Below are 24,498 nucleotides of genomic sequence, written 5' to 3'. Positions count from 1 at the left end.
CTTGTTGCATTTCGTATACGCATATTGTGTTACCTTATTATCAGAGGCAGTGTCCGTGTGCTGACGTTTAGTGATCTGTTCATTAAGAAGTGCTATTTGCCTGTCCTTCTCCTCCATCACCTTCAAAATCAGAGATTATAATGTAATGCCTATCAATAAACACATCAGGAGCCACTCCAAAAATCTACACAGCCCTGGGGTAGATTTTTAATAGTAAATATTGTTTAAAAAAAAAGATGTTATAGCAAAACTGACTAAAAACAGCAAACATGTGCAAAAGAACAAAAACAAATAATACATTTTAAATGATCAATTCTTTTTTATTTCATGCATTACTAATTGTCATGTCCTCAGCAGTGTGTGTCCTAAAAACAAACATATTAGTATCAACATCTATTGAGTTAATCACCTGTAGTAGATTATCTCTGGTGTCCAGGTCCTGCTGTTGGGAGTCGATCTCTTTCCTCTGAATCTCCAGCTGCATCTGAAGCTGCTGCAGCTCCTCGCTCTTGTTCTCCAGCTCCTCACGGAACTGCTCCAGCTGCTCCTCCAGGTTACAGATCTGACAAACAACCACGAGCATCAACCACAGGCAACTACGGTGCAGTTTAATGCAGGTTTAGACTACCTCTGTTAATATACAAGAGTTGCAGATAAGTGCAGTCTTACCTCCTTCTCTTTTCTTTCCAAAGCCTCCCTCTCAGTTTGGAGCTGAGCCTCCAGACTGGAGTGCCTGGTCTCTGTGATGGATGCATGGTGCTTCTTTTGTTCAACCTACAGCACACAAACACACAAACACATGTGAAACTATGGCAGGCTGAGCCAGCACTTATGCTCAGTGTGGAAAGAGATGCATTAATCTAATACAAGCCAATGTGCCCGTTACCAGCGCTAACTCTATCTGCAGCTGTAGGGATGCTGAGTGTTTGAGCGGACACTGGGGGGCAATGTTAACATTTGCTAACGTGCTCCGTGTCAGAGAAACAAACTGCCGGCAGCTATAGCACACCCACACATTGTTCTCGCTTGCAGCACGTTGTCCCCTCTCATCTGTCAGCTCATCTACATTCATCAGAGCGCGGCTCTGTGGCTATTGTTCTGCGTCTGCAGCCCTCCCTCACTCACCTCCAGGGACTCTGCACTGGCCAGCAGGGCCTGCTCCAGCTCGCGGATGCGGCTCTCCAGTTTGTCAATCTCCTCGTCGCGCTCGTCCAGCTCACGACGCTGCTGCTCTGAGCTCAGCTGCAGCTCACTGCACCAGTCCGTCTTCTCCTTGAGCTGCACGCTCAGCTGCTCCACCTGCCACAGGAAGAACAGAGGAGAGGAGAGGAGAGGAGAGGAGGGAGGAGAGGAGGGGAGAGAGACGCTTTAATGAGACCCGCTCAGAGCACGCAGCAGCGGCAGAGCTGGTACATGTGCAGCTAGCCATGAGGTCAGCTGATCCACCTGAGAAAGGAGGGTGCAGGGACAGAAGGGAGCGAGGACTCATTCAGGGACTACAGACTGCAGTGCTATAAGGATAAAGGGACAAGAACGGGACAATGGGCCACTATGAGTGAGGGACAGATCCACCTGTGGGACCATCAGATAATACTATGGAGAACAGACCAGGGATTGTACCAAAGGCAAACAGATTCTTTTGAAAGAATAATATAAAATAAATTCCACACAAAAAAAAATCTGCAAATAAGTCTTTTTAAACAAAAAGTGTGTGTGTGTGTGGAGGGGGGATAACATCAATGTTACTTAGAATGCAGTCTTAGCAAAATAATAGGAATAATAGTAATGAAAAAAATTATATCTCCAATAATATATATATATTGGAGGATATCATCCTGAATGACAATAATGAATGTATTCAGGTAAAAATGAGGATGACGTAATGACATGGAGCAAACTGAACAGTGCGAGTGTCTGTGGTACAACGTGAGCCACCAAAGTGCTCCAGGTTATGAAAACAAAGGGTGTCAAAACTCAGGAAAGCAGAGGAAAAGCTGGGATTACTAATTATCGCTAAATGTCTTCAGGAGGACAGTTACAGCTAGAAGCAATACCTGTCTGGTCACTCGATCCACCTGCAAGGGCCAGAGGAGAGAGAGGCAAAGCGGGTCAGGGGGTTGTTATAGGGCAAAGGGCGGAGCAGAGGCAGAAACAGCACTTAGTAAAGGAAAGGTAACAGGAGCATTCACTCTGTTATGTATTGCGACTTTTATGATGAATCATGTCAAGCAGATGCACAAGGAAACCAGTGGTTAATGTGTTCATACTATGTACACACCAGAAGATTTCCCCACTGCCTTTTTAACCCTGTTTATTGTTCTTGTTGATAAGATTATATAAAGTTGAATTATTTTTAAACAATTCAATATTTGCATTATCTTTTCCCGAAACTCCCGGTGGGTCACTGCGGGCTCTTTGTGTAGGTGTGGATTTTCATCAATTAAAGGAATAGGCCACCGTTTTTACATACTGAAATATGCTCTTACCTCACTTTTACCGAGTTAATATATCCCCGTCTGGTCTTTGTCCGTGCGCTCTGTCACGTAAACGGAGCACATACGCAGCCTCTCCCACATGTCACATAGCTCCAAAAAAGCTCACGATAGAAGCTACCAAGCTCTTCCACGTGTTCCCTATTTAAATAAAGTTACATGAAGTGTTTTCATGCGAAGTATATTTACACAGAAATGTAGCATGTCGATTTTATAAGCAATTAAAAAGGGGGACTATATTGTGAGGCGTAATGATACGAGGAGCAAAACGTCCGCGCAGTAACTCCTAAAGACTTCCCCCGCTCACTTCCGTCAATAACCTTTAGGAGTTACTGCGCGGACGTTTTACTCCTCGTATCATTACGCCTCACAATATAGTCCCCCTTTTTATCTGCTTATAAAATCGACACGTTACATTTCTGTGTAAATATACTTCGCATGAAAACACTTCACGTAACTTTATTTAAATAGGGAACACGTGGAAGAGCTTGGTAGCTTCTATCGTGAGCTTTTTTGGAGCTATGTGACATGTGGGAGAGGCTGCGTATGTGCTCCGTTTACGTGACAGAGCGCACGGACAAAGACCAGACGGGGATATATTAACTCGGCTAAAATGAGGTAAGAGCATATTTCAGTATGTAAAAACGGTGGCCTATTCCTTTAATGCTTATCGTAATCAGCCATGTAAGAGCAGAAGCAGAACAAGCACAACAAACACAAAACTTGTTTTTGAACTAATCAGAGAGGTGAATGTTAAATGAGTTTTCCATTTGAGCCACTAAAGCTTCAAGTCCCAGAGCAGCTTGTTTCCTAAAGCTGATTGTGCTGATTCACACGGCACTACTGGGAATTAATTAAATGTGAAGTGGCACGAAAAAGGTGACGAAACAAGCAGCAGGAGATACTGTTCAAATGGTTGATTGATGCAAAGGGAACAAGGATCCGAAAGTGGTTTGAAAGCAAAATCAGAGATTCACTGCAAAAAAATATTTCAATGATTGCCTACCATCTTTAGCTTCTAACTACAGGGCATTACAGGTTGCTACTTATGAGTAACATGCCATTAAAGCCTCACTGTTTGCTGTATTCCATTATCATTATTATTATGGGAAACTCTCCCTTACATCACTTACACACACAGCCTCTGTTCTCACTCGGGATCACTTTCAGGTAATCCGAGCAGCTACATTGTTTTGCTGCGAGTATCATCACAACACTGTTATGTGCAGATATAATGCATGCGTCTGTCTTGGCCTGTTTACTCCGGTTACCTCCATGTTTCTTCGCTCAGCGCCAGACTGAGGCTTCTGGGACGACTTCAGCTGAACCTCCAGTTTCTGGATCTCAGTCTGGAAGAAGTCCCTCTCATGCTCCCGGTCGACGGCTTGTTCCTGTGCAAGAAAACAAAACACACAAATTCAGCACAATTAAGAATAAAGTATTATTCATGTCCCAGGGGGAATTGTTGTTATTAACTGATCACTCATGTAATACATTGTGAACAATATCAGGACAAATATTTAAATAAACCATGGCAAGCAGAAATTTATACAATTTTAGAATAGCTTTTTGCAAAGAATGTTCCGGTATCTCTTCATCTCTTTCCATAAATTAGACAGCTCAGGTCTGAAGTCGAGTCATTTATTTTATATTCGGTCAACTGCTTCTTTAACAGATAAGATGTGCTTGTTCAGAACTGAGATATAATTTGGAGTTTAACTTGAATCTTAGCGTGTCAAAGTGAGTGTTTACAAAACAAGACACAGCAGTATCACGTTTCAGTGGCGTGTCCTTGTTTGATGATTAAACACTTGACAAGGGAATGACTGACAAACTCTAGCTTTTTGTTGCACTTTTACTTCTACGTTTACCAACTGAGTTACTCTCGAGGTGAACAATGACAACAACCTAATAACTTACGTCGAGAAACCTCTTGTTCTTGTCGAGCTGTTTCTCCAGCGCCTGTATCTGCTGCTGTAGGTCTGTGGTCTCGCTGCTCTGGGACTGCTCCATCTCGATGACGCGGGACACCTGCTCCTCCAGCTCCACCTCCAGGAGCTTCACCTGCTTCAGGAGGTCCGAGCTGTGCTTCTCCGCCTGACGCTGCACCTCTACCTTCTCCTTCATTAGCTTCTCCGTCTCCTCCAGCAGGTCTGCCCAGGAACAAGCCAGGGGAGAAGTGAGTGTGGTGGCCAAAGAGGAGGTCAGGGAGTTAGGCATGGATTAGTTTGTGGATGGAGAAGGAGCCACTGAAGAGTCTGATGAATGTGTCAAAAGATCATGCATTTCTCATCAAGGTTTTCGGTACAATCTATTACAGTTTGAGGGTATTATTTGTACATGTAGGTTGCCATAGTTATTATAGGCTTGATCAATCTTACACCCATTGTAAAATTCAAAAAGCATCAGACTCTTCTTAGAACTCATTCAGCATCTCTACATTTTGCCCTTCACCATCAGTCGTCACCATGATTCACTTTACACTCTTTCTACCACCGATAAGTTCCCCCCTTCACCTCGCCCAAGATGAAAAAAAAACCATTTAGATTCATAAACCCTCAGGATTAGTGCCAAAGTTAAAAAGTAAAAGTGCAGTGACAGCTTAGACGTGTGGACAAGCGAGACATTGCAGTATCCATGCCCCATGAGCGCAAACAGGCAGGGGAGAGGAGGTTCCTGGACTGCCAATCATCTTAATTTTACAACATGCTGAAGACGGAGGTTTTATATACTTAGCTCATGATAAAGAGGGTCAATTTGTGGATGATTGGCAATAAGGAAAACTGCTAACAAATAAATGTCGGTAGCATACTTCCCTTTTTTCGCATGCCTTGATGGATGCTCACAATATTGATTCAAAGACATAAAAGTGACAAAGCAGGACATACAGTTGGTCGACCAAATGAAAAGCTGAAGCGGAGGTTAGTGATAATTGCATTGAGTTTGTGAGAGCCCATAGCAAGCAAGCTCCGAGCCTGTGCCGGTGAGTGGTTGATTGGGGTTAGAAAATAATACTGTAAAACACGCGGCTAAACAAATCAAGAAGGAAATGAGACATGACCGAGCCATGCGTGAAGTGGACACACCTGCTTCAGGAGCTGCAACCATGGCAGCTTCAACTAGGCCTACAGGAGAATAAGAAAGCACAGGTACTCATCATGCTGTTGTCTTTAAATGAAGAGAAGAAAAAGAGTGGAGGATATCAGTGCGTTTCTAGGTGGTTCTCAGTGGTCGGTGACGGAACAGGAAGTGAAAAGATTATCTACGTAAAGGTACTCTAAAGCCCGATGGTTAATCCTAAACGCTACAATACTCACCGTTTTATCAATCTGGTCAAGAGACACCTTTTTGATAATAAATATAGGTTACGACTCAACAGTACTGCATATTATCAGAAAGCTGTAAATGAAAGTTTAATCAACAGGTAATAATGTAGTACACAACAAACACCAAACTCAAACGTGGCAGCTGAGGCGTCATTCTGTTTAACGCAAGATAAAGATAGCTTAATGTAGTTTTTTATTTTTATTATTAAATTATAAAAGGAACAGGCCACCATTTTTAATTACTGAGATATGTTCTTACCTGAGCTTAGGCAAGTACTTGTCTGGTCTTTGTGCGTGCCCACAGTCACGCAAAAAGGCCAAAGATATTGTTAGCATTCGGCCTCTCCCAGCATATTCCTATGGCTCCAAACGGGGTGAAGTCTGAAGCGACCAAGCTCTTCCACGGGCAAGTGCAAAGAACAGGTATGTATCAGCTCGTCTAAGCTCAGGTAAGAACATATCTCAGTATGCAAAAACGGTGGCCTGTTCCTTTAAGTAACTTCTTAACACTAAACTCCTTGCTCTGCAGTTTCAAGTCATAAATATATGTGACTACACCTCATACTTCGTACAAGTTGCTATTTCACTGTCCCCATGATCACTTTAAACCACACACAAATATCAGTAATACTAAGCGTACTAATAATAGTACATACGTAGCTCTCGGGGCCCCGACTCCTCCTTCATGGCGTCCTGTTGCCGTGACATCAGCTCCCTCTCCTCCTGTATCTGAAGTCGCTCCTGCTCCAGTTCATGCAGACGGGAACTGGTCACCTGAAAACACATCATGCAAAGCACTTGTCTTGGTCATTGCCCGTTTCTACGTTGCGCTTTGAGACAATTTTGAGAGACGCAAAGAGTATTTTTCCTTTTAACTGATTTAGTATAATCCCATGCTCCTCACCTCAAGCTCCTGCTCCAGACTAAGCTGTAGCTCCTCTTTTCGACGAAGCTGGTCCTCCAGTGCAGCACGTTCACCCGTATAGCCATCGATTACACCTAAAAGTTAAAAGTCAAACAATATTAATGTGGCAACTAGATAAATTTAATTATAGTTGTAATACATATTTACAACTATGAGGGACCTGGTGTATAAAAACAGTACAATCCACTCATCCTTGTGTCTCTCCTGCTCTTGCATCACTCAACACAGGAATTTGCGGTGATTACTTTGAGCCTAGTCTTGCTTCATTAACACACAAACACATTCAGGGCAGCCATCCAGAAGAATGAGCGTTTAACAACATCCATCCAGGGTAACCAACAACACCAGGCCAATGAAATGAAAGACTACGAAGGGATGAGCATAATTTGGGGGATTTTATATTCAAATCCTAACAAATTGGGATTTCCTGTTTCAAAAATGAGGGTTTAAAATTTAAGACAAAATACAAAGCCAAATTCCTTCTTCCAAATAGGTATAATTCCATTAATAGTATCATCCAGAAATAGCTTTTTGACAGTATAAAGTTGAAACTATGGGGATTTATCTGGTGAATTTATGGGCAACGCTGCACTGGCATTCGAGTAAAACGTGTGAACCAGCGCAAAGCGAGGATGTCTGACCCATTTTGCTTTAAATGAGTGGCACAATGAACTGCTGTATTACTGTACTGTACTGTTCACAGGTCAGCAAGCATTAGGCAATAGACACTGGGACTCACTTCATAGGAATAGCACAGGAGAAATTCAACCAGCAATATCGACTACTAGTGCTGAACATACTGGTGCTACTAGTGTATTCAAACTAAAGTCCAAATGTCATGTGTTGTCAGTCATGTAATGATGTTCCCAGACCAGGATCTCCAGTAAAGTTTGCCAAAGGATGTTACGGCTTTGTGATAAAACAACATTAACAGGTGGTGGGTATATCAGATATGCAAGCAATATAACTGGTGTAGCATTACCCTTGTGCACATTTACTGAAAATATTAAATAGGGAAATAATAAGCAACACAACTGAACAACATAGTGTACTTGTAGTCTACTGGAAAAAAAAAAAAGGTGGAATGTATTGTATGTACATTGTATGTATGTATGTATTTGGTTTTGGTGTGGATCCAATTTGAATTACATTGAAGCTATTATCTGATTAATATGGTAATTTAAAGGTGAAATTATATCTGCTGCGAGCAAATAATGAATTTTAATAAAATACATGAGATTTAAATTGACGTACAGTCACAGATTAGCAACGATTTAAATGCTTCACGGAAACTCACTGACATATGACACTGAGGAGGATCTTTTTGAAGCTTAAGCCTCATCTTTGGTTAAATTCAAAACCTGTTTCGAATGAGCCACACCCAGAGCTTTGAGCTGTCTGCATCATCAACACAAAGGCAGGCAAATAATTTCTCCATTAGAGGCCCAAAAGTCACACGTAATACATTTGAATCACTCCCTTAATATAATTCTGTAAAGGACGTCATATCACCCTACAGCTACATAATTATATTGACGTTTTAACAGAGTGCTTCTTAAGGTTACACATACCACTGAAAAAAACTAAGCAAAGTAAATATTAGCTGAAAACAAACATTGTAACAGGACACAACACAAGCTGAGAAAGTGGAAGTGTGTACTGTAAATTTAGGAGGCTGTACTCACATTTAGATTGTCCCTACAGGAAGAAAGAACAAGAGTTTCATTGTCCATCCAGGTTTATATGTGGGAAGAACTGGCCCCCATGAACCAGGTGTCCATGACATTGATGGGAATTAACTGCTTTAAGATGTTTAGGATGTTTCAGTGCTGCTGTTCCCCAAATATACAACAGTTGTTTCATGGCGGTAACGGTGTTTGTTTTTTTTGCAAATGGTCCCAACAAGTCCCCCTCTGTCACCAAAATAAATGCATTTACCATGATGTTTCCTGCAATAACAATGAAAGAGTCTTGTATACAGCTTTTCAACACAAGTTGCTTTACAAACAAACATTATTCATTCATTCGTGATTGGTGGAGCGAAGTTGTGCAGCCACGTAAAGGAAGGATGGTGAAGCATCTGGCCCAAGGTCAATTACACAGCACCATGAACTGGGGCGAGGGATCACAATAGCCAGCGTCATCCCGATCTCTGTAGCAGCTAAGAATTACATTTTTCCCCCTCGTTCGGCTGTTCCTTTTTCTGTAATAGGTTGCAATCACTAAAAACAATTAATATAGAGGTAGAGGACAGATCTGAATACTATGTGGGGTTTTCTGCTTGGTAATTTATCTCAAAAACTGAATTACCCACAGAGTCCTGAGTACTGCTTCAGAAATAGTCAATATGTGACTCTGATGTGAATTGAGCAGGACATACACACTGCATGTCAAAGCCAAAGGTGTGTTGGACTGACCCTCGGCGCGTGTCAGCTCCAGAGCCAGTTGTTCCCGCGCTCTGGCCTCCTCGGAGAGTCGCTCCTGCAGCTCGTCCTGACGCTGCAGCAGCTCAGTCATCTCTCTGTTGTGTCTGAACGACTCCCGCATCAGCTCAGTCTGTGTCAGCTTTGCATGCTCCAACTGCAAGAGGGAAACACTTTCATTAAATACACTTATACATCTGAACGTTTTTCAAGTTTCTTTTTAATTCTTTGGAAGATGACAATCAAATTATATTAGAAAGTGTAGACCTTTGAATGAGATATAAGGTACATTCGTGTTTCATTTGACTGATGACGTAGCATTCAGGGGCAATGTACAGTGTAAGCAGTTTAAAATGATACAAACATGATCTCTTATGACCATGACAAGAAGTCAGGTGACAAAAGTGTTTCCTCATGAAAGCAATCAAACTATTTAAACACAACATTTTATTATACACCTTGGCGTGACCATTCCTTCCAGTGTTGCTTTCCATAAATTTCCCTATCTCCTTGAGCAAAGGTCTTGTTGCATCCAAAGTGAACCAGGAAGTCCCACGTGTCATGTGAGCAGCCATAATATTTCATTTGCAGTTTCCACAGTTGTGCTGCTGGGCACTTATGTGGGAAAACATGTCCCATGTTTGACAAATGCATGTGCAGACAAGAGCATTATAACTGCAGTGAAATATTTAGCAGATCCACTCAAAATAACTTGATTATATATAATTCAGACTCTTTACAGTTACCAGGCAGAGACTTACTGTATATGGCGGCGTGGGGAGGGAGATTTTGGAGATGACTTTAAGAAGATGGCCATTTGTCCTGTGATTGACATGAGAGATCTGGGTTTGCACCACCACTGAGTTTTTCTCGTTTAAGGTGCTGGAGAGGGGGAACGGTCGGGGCAGGGGCACACGGGACTCGACCTCATAGACGTCCTGGTCCTCCCCTTCGACCCACGCGGTACTGTGCATGCTAGAGTTCCAGTATGACCGGTATGAATCCATGGTGAGGGATGGATATAACAGGATATAGCTCTTCTTAAAAGACATTAAACGCTGTTGTCACTCACGATAATCCAACAGACATTGCTCGGTCCAGTGTCTGGACTCTAAAGGGAATAAATCCAGTGGAGACAGGTAGAAGTGGCTGAGGTTGTTGATAGATCACCGAGCAACAGTTCCTAAGCATTGGCAGCACAGACAAGAAGAAGAGTAAACATAGGTATGGTGACATTCACGTCATCACTGCCACATGCCACCTGCTGGAGGTAGAACAGGTCCCAGGTAAACAGAGGGGGTGAAATAATCCAAGGTAAGTCAGTCGCTGAGAGGCAGGGTGCGTGAGAGGTCCTGCTCAGAAGTGTCATCCTCGGGTACAGATTTTAGTCAAATATGAATCCAGCAGAGCAAAGGCAATCCCAAGACGCGAGCTGTTAAGGTACGTAGTAAAAAAAACCTGCATTTCTCCTCTTTGGTGATCCTTTTCCTGAGTTTTCTGTGACCTCGTTTCTTCACAGTAGAGTCAGATCATGCCGCTCGGTAAAGCTCGCTGTCCCGTGTCGGCTCACTATCTCTCCTGTTTCTCTCTCTCCTCCCTCTTTCCCTCTCGCGCTCTCTGGAGATTCATTAACAATACCACGCAGCCGTAGCAACCATGACCTGAAGGCGAAACTCCCGGGGGCCTCGTTTAGTTGTCCGGCAGCCAGCTGAGTTTGTAATGACAGCTTATACGATCTCTTCCTATTGGAACAGTTCTGATGCTCGTACTACGACCCTCCACGCGTTTTTCCCTCCTGTCAAGTGAAGCGCACTAACCCCAGGCACGCAACTGACTTGGTGACTCAGCTAGTTCTGCGCATGCTTCAAAAATACATATAATAATCCATCCAAAGAGTGGGTTTTACTTCCGATATTGATCCTCCAAACCAGGATACTGTTTTGCAAATGTGGGAGGGAAAAGCAGGAGTGGTTTTAAGCCATTTCCCAGGTAGACTTGCAAATGGAGACACAATGTGCTCTTTCAACTCCTCCCTTTAAACATAAACGCAAAAAGTTGTCAGACTGGATTCCCTTTGCTGCGTCACCGCTCAGAAGTCATAATGGTTAAGGCGTTTCGACAAGCTGTGTGTACTCTTGGCCCCACCTGCTGACAATGTTTGGCTTGGCTTTTTGAACTCCCCGCACAGAAACAATTTGCATGGGCTGATGACGGGAGGTGAATAAGCAAACAACTTACTCCTCAGGCAATAATTTACAACCAAAGACACTTAAGATTCCTGACCGGCTTCTTACATTAATCTTTTTCCTCGAAGACTGGACACGGTGATCTAATGCCTGCTGCTCATTCACGAGACTAATGTAGGTCCGATCGATAGTAACAGGGAAATCATTGAACAAGCCATTTCAGGTGATTACAAGTTTATTGTGCTGTAGATTGCGTGTGCCCGTGGGAGATGTTGACAGTGTAGGATTTACAATAAACGCGTGGCAAGGGAAATTTGGAATCAGAATTGGCCCACAATTAATAGCTAGTTCTGTGCTTGGAAAAATCTCAGGTTTGCGTAAAAATATCAAAAAGGATGCCTCAATGTACAAAAATAAACAACCAAGAGTAGCCCAATCTCTGTCGAGGCATTGGTCCATCAAGCAATGCCAAAATATCTATTATACTTTATATGCGTGAAAAATCATTCCTCTAAATTCCTCTAAATAAAATCATGATATTAAGAGTTGTCCTTTATTGAATTCCATAAACAAAAATAATCTGAATTAGACACAGCACCACTGATGCCAGGCTTGAAATGAGTCTTCACAGCTATTTTTAGACCCCTGAGATAAAACCCATCTGAGTGAGAGTAATGTTTGTGTCACAGCCAAGGGGAAGATTCACTTCGCAGTCAGATTCTACATGAACACAACCCATGGCCTAGTTACACCGGGACTGGCCTCTGTGGACTATCCCTGGCCTCAGCAGGCATGTCCTGAGGGGAGGGGCCGGTCGCAGCAGCTCGATCAGCGACAAAAGGACCATAAATACAGAGCGTATCCATTGGCAACCGCTGTGAATGACGCTGGTGCTTTGAGTAGGTCTCTCTGAACAGGACAGGTTTGTGACTGCTACTTTCTGCAGCCTCATCGCCACCGAAGCTCAATGAACACAGCTGGCGACATGTGACTATGGAGGTCTTTGAGTTACATTTAAAGCTTATTTACAGTGCTATATTCTATTGAATTCAAAGTACAAAGCAGTCAATTATGTTTTGTTGAGCGTTGTGTGGGAACTCCACGTTGATCACCATTTGAATTTGGGTTCCCAGCAATTTATATCACTTTCAAGTTTACACAAAACCTATGAAAAATGTGTTCAGGTGGATGGGTAAGCTTTTCAAAAATGTTTAACTCATGAAGCAAAGTTTATGAGTTACTTTGTTGCAATCTCCCTACTAAGTCACTCGGAATCACTGCCAACCACATTGTAAAGTTTTAACAATGGCATTCTTGCAATGAAAGTTAGAGTGAATAGCCCATACCTGGTCGGTGGCGTTGGTGATGGCCATGAGCATCTTCTCGAGTGCGGTCTGCAGGCGTGTGATGATGTGCGTTAGATGCTCTTGGTTGTTGAGCTGAGAGCCCGCTCCCAGCAGCAAACTGTCCATCACGTGTTGGGACATCTCCTGATCCACGTCTTCCTCCATCTCCACAAATGACAGGATCTCCTCATCAGCTCCAGACTCACTGCCCGAATGACTTCCTGCAGAACGATCCCCTGTGACCAAAGAAAACAAGTACAATGTTTTTAAACTAAAAACTTCAAATATGAGTTTAAAAACATCTTATTTCAAACGTGGTTGAAATGCTAGTTATAAATATTGAAAAACAGGAGATTGTGGTGGCTAATGTGTTCTCTACCCAAGCACTGCCTATGTAATTTGCTCTTATGTCTTTCTAGTTTACCTGTTATACAATTACATTTGCATTGTCTCATGGCACACCTGACGCTATTTGCATATCTGTGTAATTGAACATATGACACCAAATACAAGATAAGGCAATTTACTGGATGAGGTGAAACGCAGATATTGCTATAATGTTCTAGATAAAATGTAAACACTTTAAGTACAGTAGCTGAATTGTTTTGATATTATTTAAGTTAGTATTAATAAGTAAATAAATAGGTTGATAAATGACGTATATTGTTGAGTATTAAAAGCTGAGAAGCACAGGTTATAACCATGAGAACTAAAGTAAACTGAAGTCTCCATAGATCATCAGTAATCCTCTGACAATGGTTGTGTGTGTTATGGCCCAAACAGATACTTGGCAGGGGGTCTGGCCTTTGTTCAGGTCACAGCTTTGCATATTTGTGTGAAGTGTTTGTCTTATAGCACAGCAGGAGAGCTGAAGTTTCTAACGACAGAAGTTCTTAAGTAACATTGATGTCAGAAGGTTTGTGTCAAAGACACAAATTAAGGAACAAAACATTGTTTTTTTCCTGAACAATAGGACAGGAATATAATCTGTTAATTATTAGGGCTGGGACAATCAATAATAGTTGCCATACAATACGTTTCACGATACTGAGGGGATGATTGTGATACAGAAAGTATTGTAAAACTGGGTGATAGGGTTCAAACCAAATGCCACTTGTGAAGACTGTAAAGTGCATTACCACAGAAAAATGTACTGTTGGTACTGTGTAACAGTTGTTAAAGAAATACTACATTCAAAAAAGTATTGAACGAATCGCTACTTTTGATGGTATTATTATATATTATTTATATCATTATGTTGTCCCAGTCCTATTAATTATAAACATCCTTTGATACATTTTACTTTTATCATGCAATTTGGCCTATTTGTCAAAGATCAGAATATAATTAATACAACTTAAAATTAAATGATGAAGCTAATGTTTACTGTTACACCGAGCGTTCACTGTATTGTTGCGGTCACTTGCCTGGAGCAGATTTAACCCTCTCTGCGCTGGAAGCCTTTTTCAGAGTCTGAAGATGGAGACCCAGGGTTTTCTCGGCTGCAACTGTGGTCGTCAGCACGTCCACCAGCACCTGACTGAGCTGCTCATTAGCTGTGAGCAACACCGCCCTGGAAACATAAAAACAATAAAGGATCAATGCACTTTTTTATTTGAGTCTGGAACAAGCTGCTTTTATGATTGAGGAAACTGTATTTTTTGTGTGTCAGTATTTTATGTGTTTATCACCAACCAATTTGAAATTGGTTATGTTATTAGGTCAAAGTCTGATGCTGAAAATGTTCATGTTCTGTTTTCTCTTTCTACATTCACAAAACCTATCTTAAAGCTCACATAGAGACAGACAGCATCAATGGCATTTACCACAGAACTTTAAAGTTTTTTGTTTTACTTTTATCTATTATTAACATTTCTGAATTGAAAAAACAATAGAAACAAATTTATTGATTGCAACAAAAATATATCTAAATATTCTGAACAGGTCTATTCTCTTATCAATGTTATAAACAACTTCTAAATGTTTCTTTATGGTCAGTAATGTAAACTTTTTCCTTCACAGCTCGCCACAGAAAGTTATCTACCGGTATATTGATTTAACAAAGTTGCAACATCTACCTTTTTAAAGTACAATGACTTGTTTCATAAAACAATGTGCAGTATAATGTTTTGACAACTTCTAAACTACTCTATACTTGAGTTTTGAAAGTTGCTACCTTTCAGCATCCTGTCCATCCTCCTGAGTTGAAGATCTTCGTGCACGTGTTGTTTTGGCAACAGAAGCATCCACCACCTCCTCCTCGACTCCTCCTTCATCTTCTCCCGACTTCAGAGCCTGGACGGGCAGCAGAGAGAGAACAGACAGCAGCCCGGTCATGACAAAGTTACATAAAACAAAAAGACAACTTCTGCAAACTCCTCACAGTATGCCTGCCGCTTATGTACCCATTTAGTCAAAGTGAATTCAAATTAAGCTCGTCATAGAGAGCAACGCTGGTCTTTTAGCAGCTGACAGATCGTGACAGAAAACGCACACACAGAGACACTTTGGAGCGAAACACTACGGTCTTTGTGCTGCTATGGCAACAGGTGCACCTGAGGCCCAGCACAGACAGGGACAATGGCGCCACCTGCTGAGGGAAAGAGGGAAGTGTGGTGGATCTGCTGCTCATTTGCAGTAGCAGCGCACAGTGGAGCATGTGTGAGGGAAACTGAGAGGGGAAGCCGAGACTGGTACCAACTGTGAGCGTGTGAGAGAAGGCTGTGTGCGGGTATTCAGTTTACTGAGAAACAAGTAGAGGTTAGCATTGTGTCGTCAGAATGTGCCAAATGTGTTAAAAGCGATGGAGATGTTAAAATATAAAACAGTCAAGTTAGAAGTATTCTGATACTGTGTTGGTAGTAATGCATAATTGCACGTACAGTTATTATCAAGTGTTACAGTTTTGGCTAATGTTACTCTAGGGACATTGTTCCATTCGACCCCAAACTATACAGTACAGCAGGGGAAGGCAAGTTTGCTTGGTGGAGGGCCAATGTAAAGCACCATTTTCTACAAATGCCAGCGTTGTATGTACATAATTAGGGCTACCATTAAACGATACCAGTCTGGTATCGGGAAAAAAGTTTAGGTTCTACTGGTATCTAAATGTAGTTACTGGGGGGAAAAAATGTGTTGTGTTGTTGATGTTGTTGGTCAAGGGACAGCATTAAAGGAAGTGACTTGGTTGTTTTAGCTCAAATAAATTTACTTAATTTGTTTCCCCCATTTTTTATTTCTTTTTTTCAATTTCTTCTCCAATGTTTGCCCCATTTTCCCTCCTAATTTTTTTATTACAATATTTTCTATATTTCCCTAATGTAATCCCCATTTATTTTTGTCCCATTTCTTCAAACAATTTTTCCTTATTTTGAGCCACATTTTCACCCAAATCATTCCCCATTTTTCACACATTTCTTGCCATTGGAGATGAACCCGATATTGTAAATTTGCAATTCTTCCAAACATTATTGTTCCGTTTTCTGCTTCTAAACGACAAATATTTTAGTAAAGGTATTGAAATCAGTCAGGTTCTGTTCTATAAAGCATTGACTGTATTTCACACAAATGCCTTATTCACATTTAATCACTCATTTGTGTCATAATATCATCTTCAAAATCATTAAAAAACATCCTGAGGGCCACAGGTTCTTAGCAGAAGGGCCGGATTTGGCCCTCGGGCCTGACGTTGCCTACCCCTGCAGCACAGCATAGTGTTTTCATGTTTTTTTTCTTCATGTTTAACCTCTTTAACTGAGGACATTTTCCCCAGTTTGGCTTAACCCAAGTCTAAAAGCTTCTTGAAAAAAGTGTCAAAATAGTGAAAAAAAACGAGGATGAAAGCGGAAGGAAAAACATAAAAAAAGGGAGAAAAATGTGACAAAAGCGACGGAAAATGTAGCAAAAATGCAATTAAAAAAAAAAGTGATTTAAAAAAAATGATGGAAAAAGTGGCAAATATGTGACAAAAACTCAACAAAAACAGCCACAAAAGAGCTACAAAAAAAGCGATGGAAAAAGTGGCAAAAATGTGCTGAAAATAAAAGTCAAGTGACAGAAACACGGCAACAACGTAAGGAAAAAGATCAGTTTAGATCACTTGTGTTGGTCTTGGCTTTCAAATGAGATGTTACATTGGCCTATAGCTCTCCACTCAAGAAGCTTTTAGATTTGGGTAAAGCCAAACGGGAGAAAATGTACTCAGTTGAGGCGGGGGTTAAGCAGTTAATGACAAACCTATATCTTTTTGCTTACATTGTCCTCTATTTCACCATATTTCAACTGCAAAGCCCATTGTTTTGACATTCATGAGCTGTTGCCAGTCAGCAACAGAAAGCTGGAGTAAGCGCAACGAGACATCCATTGTGAAGAAGCTAAAACAGAGAGTTTTGGCAGCAGGTATTAAAAGCGAAGCCAGAGGTTGTTTGCAAACACATGCTGCATATTGCATGTTCCATTTTTGATGCTTTATTTAGAAAACCCCCAGGCAACTGTTTAGACAACTAAGAAAAGGGATCTCTCAACGCATGCGATTTTAATGATGTGAGGAGTTCTATCCCAGACACTACCACAAAGCTTAAAGCCTTTTTTATACATTCACTCATTTGGAGATTGGAGCATCTCCTTTCACCAGGATGAGAGGAGCTGACAGCGGCGGCTATCACACAGTTAAAGCCTAATCATGCAGTAAATACCAAGTGAAAGGCTAACAGGCTTGAGATTAGCTTCGCCACGCTTTGGATTCACTGTAAGATTACCACTTTAGAATAAAAAGTGTAAAGATTAAAAGGTAAGGAGGACATTTAGAGTATTCAGATGTAAGATAAGTTAGGCAACATTTGAGTTTGGGATCAAATGTTACAAGTTTAACACAATTTTGTTGGAAAAAGGCAGCGATTTCCTTTAAGTAACATTAGCAAAGACAGTATAAAAGAGTGAACCAAACAGCAGAGGAACAACATCATGAACTGCTGGGTCATAACTGCATTATAGCATCACAATAATTTAGTGTGAACTCTAATGGTTTAAACATTAAAACCAACTGAGAATCTGGAGCAGCGTGACTATGCAATCTCAATCTACTCTACCATCGGTAGATTACGGTAAGCAATATCTAGAACTTGGCATGGTTTCTTCGGTTTCCATAAACTATAGGGTTGTTTCTCTACTTATGTTGTTTTTTCCCATTTTAGTCTATGGAAAATGTTTTCTCGACCTTCCAGTCATTCCAGAACCTTTGTGATTTCCGAACCTCTTACAGAGTTCAACGTCATCTCAAAGCATTATGGGATTAGCATGAGACCTTTACCATAATAAATTAATGGAGATTATGAAAGGTAAATTACTGGAGTCTTAATTAAAACATACAGTATGGACAATGCAGCATCTCTGGTATCGCCCATATATGGTCATGCTTGAAAACAGTTAAGGGGGAAAATAATTGAGATAAATCTAAACTTTCTCCAATTATTCAAAAACTACTTTAAAGGAATAGGCCACCGTTTTTACATACTAAGATATGTTCTTACCTCACTTTAGACGTGTTAATATATCCCCGTCTGGTCTTTGTCCGTGCGCTCTGCCAGGCAAACGGAGCACATACGCAGCCTCTCCCACATGTCATATAGCTCCAAAAAAGCTCACGATAGAAGCTACCAAGCTCTTCCACGTGTTCCCTATTTAAATAAAGTTGAAGTTGAAACGTGAAGTGTTTTCATGCGAAGTATATTTACCCAGAAATGTAGCATGTCGATTTTATAAGCAAATAAAAAGGGGGACTATATTGTGAGGCGTAATGATACGAGGAGTAAAACGTCCGCGCAGTAACTCCTAAAGACTTCCCCCGCTCACTTCCGTCAATAACCTTTAGGAGTTACTGCGCGGACGTTTTACTCCTCGTATCATTACGCCTCACAATATAGTCCCCCTTTTTATTTGCTTATAAAATCGACATGCTACATTTCTGGGTAAATATACTTCGCATGAAAACACTTCACGTAACTTCATTTAAATAGGGAACACGTGGAAGAGCTTGGTAGCTTCTATCGTGAGCTTTTTTGGAGCTATATGACATGTGGGAGAGGCTGCGTATGTGCTCCGTTTGCCTGGCAGAGCGCACGGACAAAGACCAGACGGGGATATATTAACACGTCTAAAGTGAGGTAAGAACATATCTTAGTATGTAAAAACGGTGGCCTATTCCTTTAACAAATGCTGAATTATGAATATAGTTTTCTACTAAATAATGATACAAAGACATGGAGAGGAGCAAAGTGGTTCAACAGCCCATAAATACATTAAAAAAAACGGATCCGTTAGCATTGTGCTATGGCTAACGCTAGCTAGCGCTTGGTATGACAGCCGTTTTTTCACTGCTACAGAACAATCTGCTGTGAGAAAATATCCATATGGACCCGTTTTACATTTGACTTTATTTGTATGTGATAAATAAGTTCATATTGCACCAGAAAATGGATAAAAAGGGTGAAAAATTGTGTTTCCCCCTCGGCGAAGCCACGCCCCCTTCTATGACGAGACGCTGTCTGTATCTATATACTCTGATCTAGACGGCTAACGTCATAACTTTAAGATTCAATAAATCTATGAAAAAAACGTTATGAAAATAAAAAAATACATTACAAATAATAATTGTTTATTGTATTTAAAAGTACAACATGTGGGTTAAAGCCATATGTTTGACACCTGCAAAGCGACAAAGTTCATCTGGAAATTGAAAATTAATAAATCAGGAGGTGATCGACTGATCGTGGATTTCAACAATGTTCAAACAAGTGGATTATACTTACACTGACCTGGTTCAGGGCTTGTTCCGCTTTCTGAAGTTGGTCCTTTAACTTCTGTATCTCTGAATCCCGCCGTTGAATCTCGCGCTTCAGTCGCTCTCGCTCCGAGTCGATCCAGTCCCCGGTGATCGAGGCTCGGGGCGTCTCCTCCTCCTCGTCGGACGTGGTCTGCATGGAGGTGCTGGTCTGACAGGAGTCTTTACTGAGACGGGCCAGTTCAGTCTTCTGGGCAAACTCCACCGACATCTGAACTATAGCCTGGTGAAAAGAGACACGGGTTTCAATCACTGAGAAATAGAAAACGTCTAGCTTAACACGATAACAAAAACATCTGACACGACTTTGCTCAACAGTTAGCACAGTTAGCCGTTACCATGGCAACATTCTAGTGAAGGACTAACAGTGAAAAAACATACAAACTAATGAACAAAATAACAAAAATGTAATGGTGCGTTCATGTGGAGTGGGGTACTCGTTTTCTCTGAGATGTTTTTATCTATATTATTGTTGTCATCAAATAAAAACGTTTTTTTTAATCATTGATTAGCGCCCAGCTGAGCTAAACCATTGAAATGTGTTGTTAGCGTCTCAAAAGCTAAACGTTAGCTTGTTTTTTGCGTTGATGTCAGGCATTTCGCTCGCTGTTTTGCTACTACGAGGATGACAACAGCTAACACTAAACTCCAAAAAGAATCAGTGTTTAACTAAAAAGCTCACATTAGACGACAAAAATCATAAATCAGCTGATTTCTGCAGTCAGATGCTCGTTTTGACCCGAGGACCACATGAACGCACCATAACTGTTACAATAAAAATGCACTGATTTTAACCAAATACAGTTGGGATCAAATGTTGTAAACTGGACAATAGAGCCAAAATCTGCCGTTTTGTTGATAAAAGTCAACAATGTCCATAGGGAAACATTATCCAAAATAAAGGTAATGTTTGTTTGTTTGTTTAAAGATAGTGCTCTCTCAGTGGCGCCAACTGGAGGTCTGCACACTGTTTCTATGGTCTGCATTACCTCAATCTGGACTGAAACCAACATTTCTCATATCGAAGGACACAGATAGGTGTTTATCAATAATTTACAAATAAACTAACTTCCTTCATTTTTAAAACAGCAGCGCAACAACTGATAGATCAATACTGGAAAAAAGACCTAATACACTAAAAGCAAAATCCAGTATTTTTACATTTTTAAATTGGTTTAATATTACACAAACTGATTATGTTAATCTGATCTTATTCATGCCCATCAGACATCGCATTTGGCCTCATGCTAACGAATGCAAAAGAGTCCCAAATATTTAGGTGAAGAAAAGGCAAAAAGCCAAATTGAGGTTGAATTATTAACCATAGTTTCAGCTTTACGAGTAAGAGGATTTCGGCTTACCTTGGCAACTTCCTCCTCCACTCTCTCCCAGTGTGGTGCTTCCAGTGCAGATCCACACGCCTCTTCCCCTTGTTCCCTCTCCACTCTCAGCCTCCTCAGCTCAGCGCTGTGCTGCTCCTTCAGTGCCTCTACTTCCTGGACATACTTGTGCTGCAGCGCTTTCTTCAGAGCCTGTAGCTGAGCTGATCTCGTGGTCCAGCCTCCGTCTGACGACTCCTCTTCCAGCTCCTGCGTCAATTCGACATGAAAATGCTAACATTGGAGAGACAGCAGTGTTTCTCATGTGATTGTACAGTATAGACCTGTTAACCTGTGTTTGACCATTTATAAATATACCATTCCTCCAGCAATGATGAGATGATAAGACAATGCTAGCCTTACAATGAACTACTTACAGAAAGCATCTAGATTTATGCTGCTAACATACGAATGGGTTTCAATTTCAATTAAACCTAGTGATACAGTCTCATATTATAGTAACACATGCAGTAAATATTGCAGCATAAGGATCGTATTTGCCAAAAGCAGTTGTCCTTAAACTTTTTACACAAAGCCCCACTGAAGAAATAAAATCTAAAGCAAGTTTATAACTGAACAAAATCACAGCTGAGTAGCAGAGGACCATGCACACCACAGTTTGAGAACCACTGATATCTCACTGCCTGTAGTAAAGTTGAATGAGAGCCTTCACAAACATCTCACTGCCTATTTATTACTATAGCCTTTCTCCATTGACCTACCTTAGGAGCTGCAAATCCAGACATACAGTTTGCTTAAGGGCATCACGGATAGTTTCTCAGTCTCAATATATTTTTACTATTTCATGCACGTGTCAATGTTTTCTCCTCCGCTCTATCTGATCTGTCTCTCCGAGGCTGCACCGAGATTTGGAGGTTTGTGCGTCAGACCAGCCTCTTATGAAAAGAAGTGTTTTGCGTTGGATAAATAGCGCTGCATAAAAGCCGCGTCTCATTCATGTCACTCTATGGGCCGATGTCCCGTTGGTCTGAGAGAAACACGCCACACTAGTGGGTTATGCAACGTCCAAGCTTTTTAATCTTCAGATGGTACAGTCTCCTCTTACTACTGCGGCGGAGCAAAACTAAGGATTTAGGGCACGCTGTAGCCTAAAGCTGAAGCTGCTTCTGCCGCCTCCCTCCACTCCCCCAAACTGTCATATTATTTTAATGTACAGACATGCTCAAACTTGTACCAAACCCCCGATACATCGAGTAGATTTTTAAATAAAGTTAGTAACAAAACAGTCCTACCTTGAGCTGTTCATGCTCCCTCTCAAAACTGCTGAACTCAGTCGATGAACTGTAAGAAAAAAACAAGATTTAAGAATACATTTCTCCAAGCAAAGAGGACTGTCCAAACAGAGTGCAGCTTTGGGCATGTACTATAAAAATTAAGCATAAAAAGTTTCCATGTTTGCTTGTTAAATATCAGAAAGGCCATTCCACAATCAGCTGCGTGAGCACATCTTTACATAATGAGAATGCAAATGATGTCCTTGGTTGAACAGGAACAAGAAAAACAAAACATTATGTTGTCGCTATGTTTTTTTTTTTTTTACTGTAAACATATGTAGCACACTAGCACAAAATTACCAGTACACCCGTCAACCTGGGAGTACCTATGCTGCTGTGTGCGCTCGAATCATTTCAAACTTCACAGCAGCCTGGGGACCATGGCTGAAATCTTCACATGGATTTGGGGACCAATCACAGAACGAGGAGGGACGGCAAGACGATGACGCACTATTAGACATACAGAAGCTTGTAGTTTGTTTACAGATAAAAAAAAAACTTTATTTACGGATCCAACATGACAGCTGCAGACGCGACGCCATCTTTCGATCAAGCTTTAGACCGTGTTCTAAATAGTTTAGCTTGAAAGTTTACAGGAGGTACGTCATACGTCATTGGGTATGATTGATACGATTGGCTATGGCTACTTGCAGACGCATGATAGACATTTGTAGCGCCCAATAAACGGCTATGGACAATCGTAAACCACACCTCTCCTATGAGAAAATGACTTGATGGTCCCCAGACGAAATAAAACTTGTGATATTTAGTCTTAGCCAGTAGTGTTAATAATTCATGACAACTCAGTGGCAAGACATGAACATTGAACACAAAGCTTAGAACAGCTATTGAGCAGTCTTTGAGAATCCCAAAGCAGCAGCAACAATCAAACCATTATTTTTTAAATGCTGTACGATTGTGAAATTCAAATCAGCTGTCTTCTATTTGCTATTATTGTTATCATGTAAAAAAAAAAAAAAAAAAAGTACACAATTCAAAGCACACACAGATAACGAGGAATTAACTGAGATTTGCTCACTGACAATTGTGGCTATTTTTTTTCTCCAAAGTTGCCAGGTTGAGGTCTCCATAACCCAGGATTTAGTCAGCTGAACAGAGTAAATTTTCTCCAGTTTGGCTTTACCCAAATCTAAAGGCTTCTTGGAGAAAAAAAAAGCTTCAAAATAGCGACAGAAACAAGAAGAAATCGAGCATGAAATAGTGACAATATAAAGCCACAAAAGAGCAACAAAAAAAGTGACAAAAAAGCTGTGACAGTGCGGCAAAAAAAGTGATGAAAAGGTTTTTCTAGTTTTCATATATTTTCTTTTTAGCTACGACTTGTGGAAGTGTAATGCTGTTAATAGGAAAAACTGGCTCCTGCCCCCCACTGGGTCCGGTGACATCATCATATTCTAAAACCTGCAACCCAGCAATATGGGCGATTCCAGAGATGCCTTCTGTATCTATAGCTTAAATGTATATATAAAATATAAAAATATGTACCAGCTGCAGAGGTTAGTCAATAAGAGTAAAGCCCTACTACTCAGACAGGAAATCAACCACCATTTGGATATTCGCTATACTAGTGTCAAGCCCTGATTATAATGAACCTCGGAAAAAGGTCCCATTTTGGCTTGTGCAATCACCTGAAGTGGCTGGGTGCTGCGTTGACCTCCTGTAGCCGCTGTTGCAGCATGAATAACTCAGTAGCGTATCTCTCCTCTGTTTCCGCGGCCTGCTGTTGGTAGTGGGCCCTCAGTCGTTCCACTTCTTGCCTGTGACAGTCTTCGAGCTGCTGTTGCTTCTGCCGCGCTTCAGCTTTGAGCGTTTGTATTTCCGACTGGGTTTGAGAGGTAGACGTTGCGGCGGTGGGTGCTGCTTCTCCCAGATCTAAACAGAGCGGAGGAAGAGAGAGTGTAATTCAATACGCACAACACAGAAGCATTTAGGGCTCAGATCAATAGTATTAAAGTTTAATGAGAAAAACTGTCACCACAATGCAAATGATAACGTAAAGCGAAACAATTATGACTAAAAATAACATGCCTAAAACACACACGATTGTAAAACACAAGTACTGTATGAATAAAATATACCTCAATAGCTATTTATCTAAAACAAATGGTTAAAATAGTGAGGCAAAGTATAACATTTTCTTCTAATAAAATGAATTACGGATACAGAAGAAAATCCTGTTCCAGCCAATTACTTGGATTCACATCAAGAACTTTTCTCTTACTATTTCGTACTATAAGTTTACAGAATAATTTGTAATATCTTTTGAG

The 24,498-nt window shown here is 41.0% G+C and overlaps 1 protein-coding gene across 1 annotated transcript in view; it reads right to left on the bottom strand.

Moving 5' to 3' along the window:
- Positions 1-24,498, bottom strand: part of akap9 (A kinase (PRKA) anchor protein 9) — a 73,255-nt gene that overhangs the window by 10,582 nt on the left and 38,175 nt on the right. Inside the window, exons 15-32 of the mRNA XM_079570396.1 lie at positions 23,860-24,103; positions 22,169-22,217; positions 20,898-21,125; positions 19,505-19,759; positions 14,875-14,993; positions 14,126-14,271; positions 12,699-12,934; positions 9,928-10,224; positions 9,161-9,323; positions 6,723-6,817; positions 6,475-6,592; positions 5,579-5,617; positions 4,413-4,645; positions 3,764-3,883; positions 1,126-1,299; positions 670-774; positions 410-562; positions 34-120 (exon numbers count right to left, since the gene is read on the bottom strand). Coding sequence (XP_079426522.1) covers positions 34-120; positions 410-562; positions 670-774; positions 1,126-1,299; positions 3,764-3,883; positions 4,413-4,645; positions 5,579-5,617; positions 6,475-6,592; positions 6,723-6,817; positions 9,161-9,323; positions 9,928-10,224; positions 12,699-12,934; positions 14,126-14,271; positions 14,875-14,993; positions 19,505-19,759; positions 20,898-21,125; positions 22,169-22,217; positions 23,860-24,103 — 2,861 coding nt within the window. The remainder of the gene's footprint in view (positions 1-33; positions 121-409; positions 563-669; positions 775-1,125; positions 1,300-3,763; positions 3,884-4,412; positions 4,646-5,578; positions 5,618-6,474; positions 6,593-6,722; positions 6,818-9,160; positions 9,324-9,927; positions 10,225-12,698; positions 12,935-14,125; positions 14,272-14,874; positions 14,994-19,504; positions 19,760-20,897; positions 21,126-22,168; positions 22,218-23,859; positions 24,104-24,498) is intronic.

Source organism: Gobius niger (assembly GCF_951799975.1).
Source record: "Gobius niger genome assembly, chromosome: 14".
Taxonomy (NCBI): domain Eukaryota; kingdom Metazoa; phylum Chordata; class Actinopteri; order Gobiiformes; family Gobiidae; genus Gobius; species Gobius niger.
The sequence above is the reverse complement of the archived record's forward strand: the minus strand, read 5'-3'. Positions and strand labels throughout refer to the sequence as shown.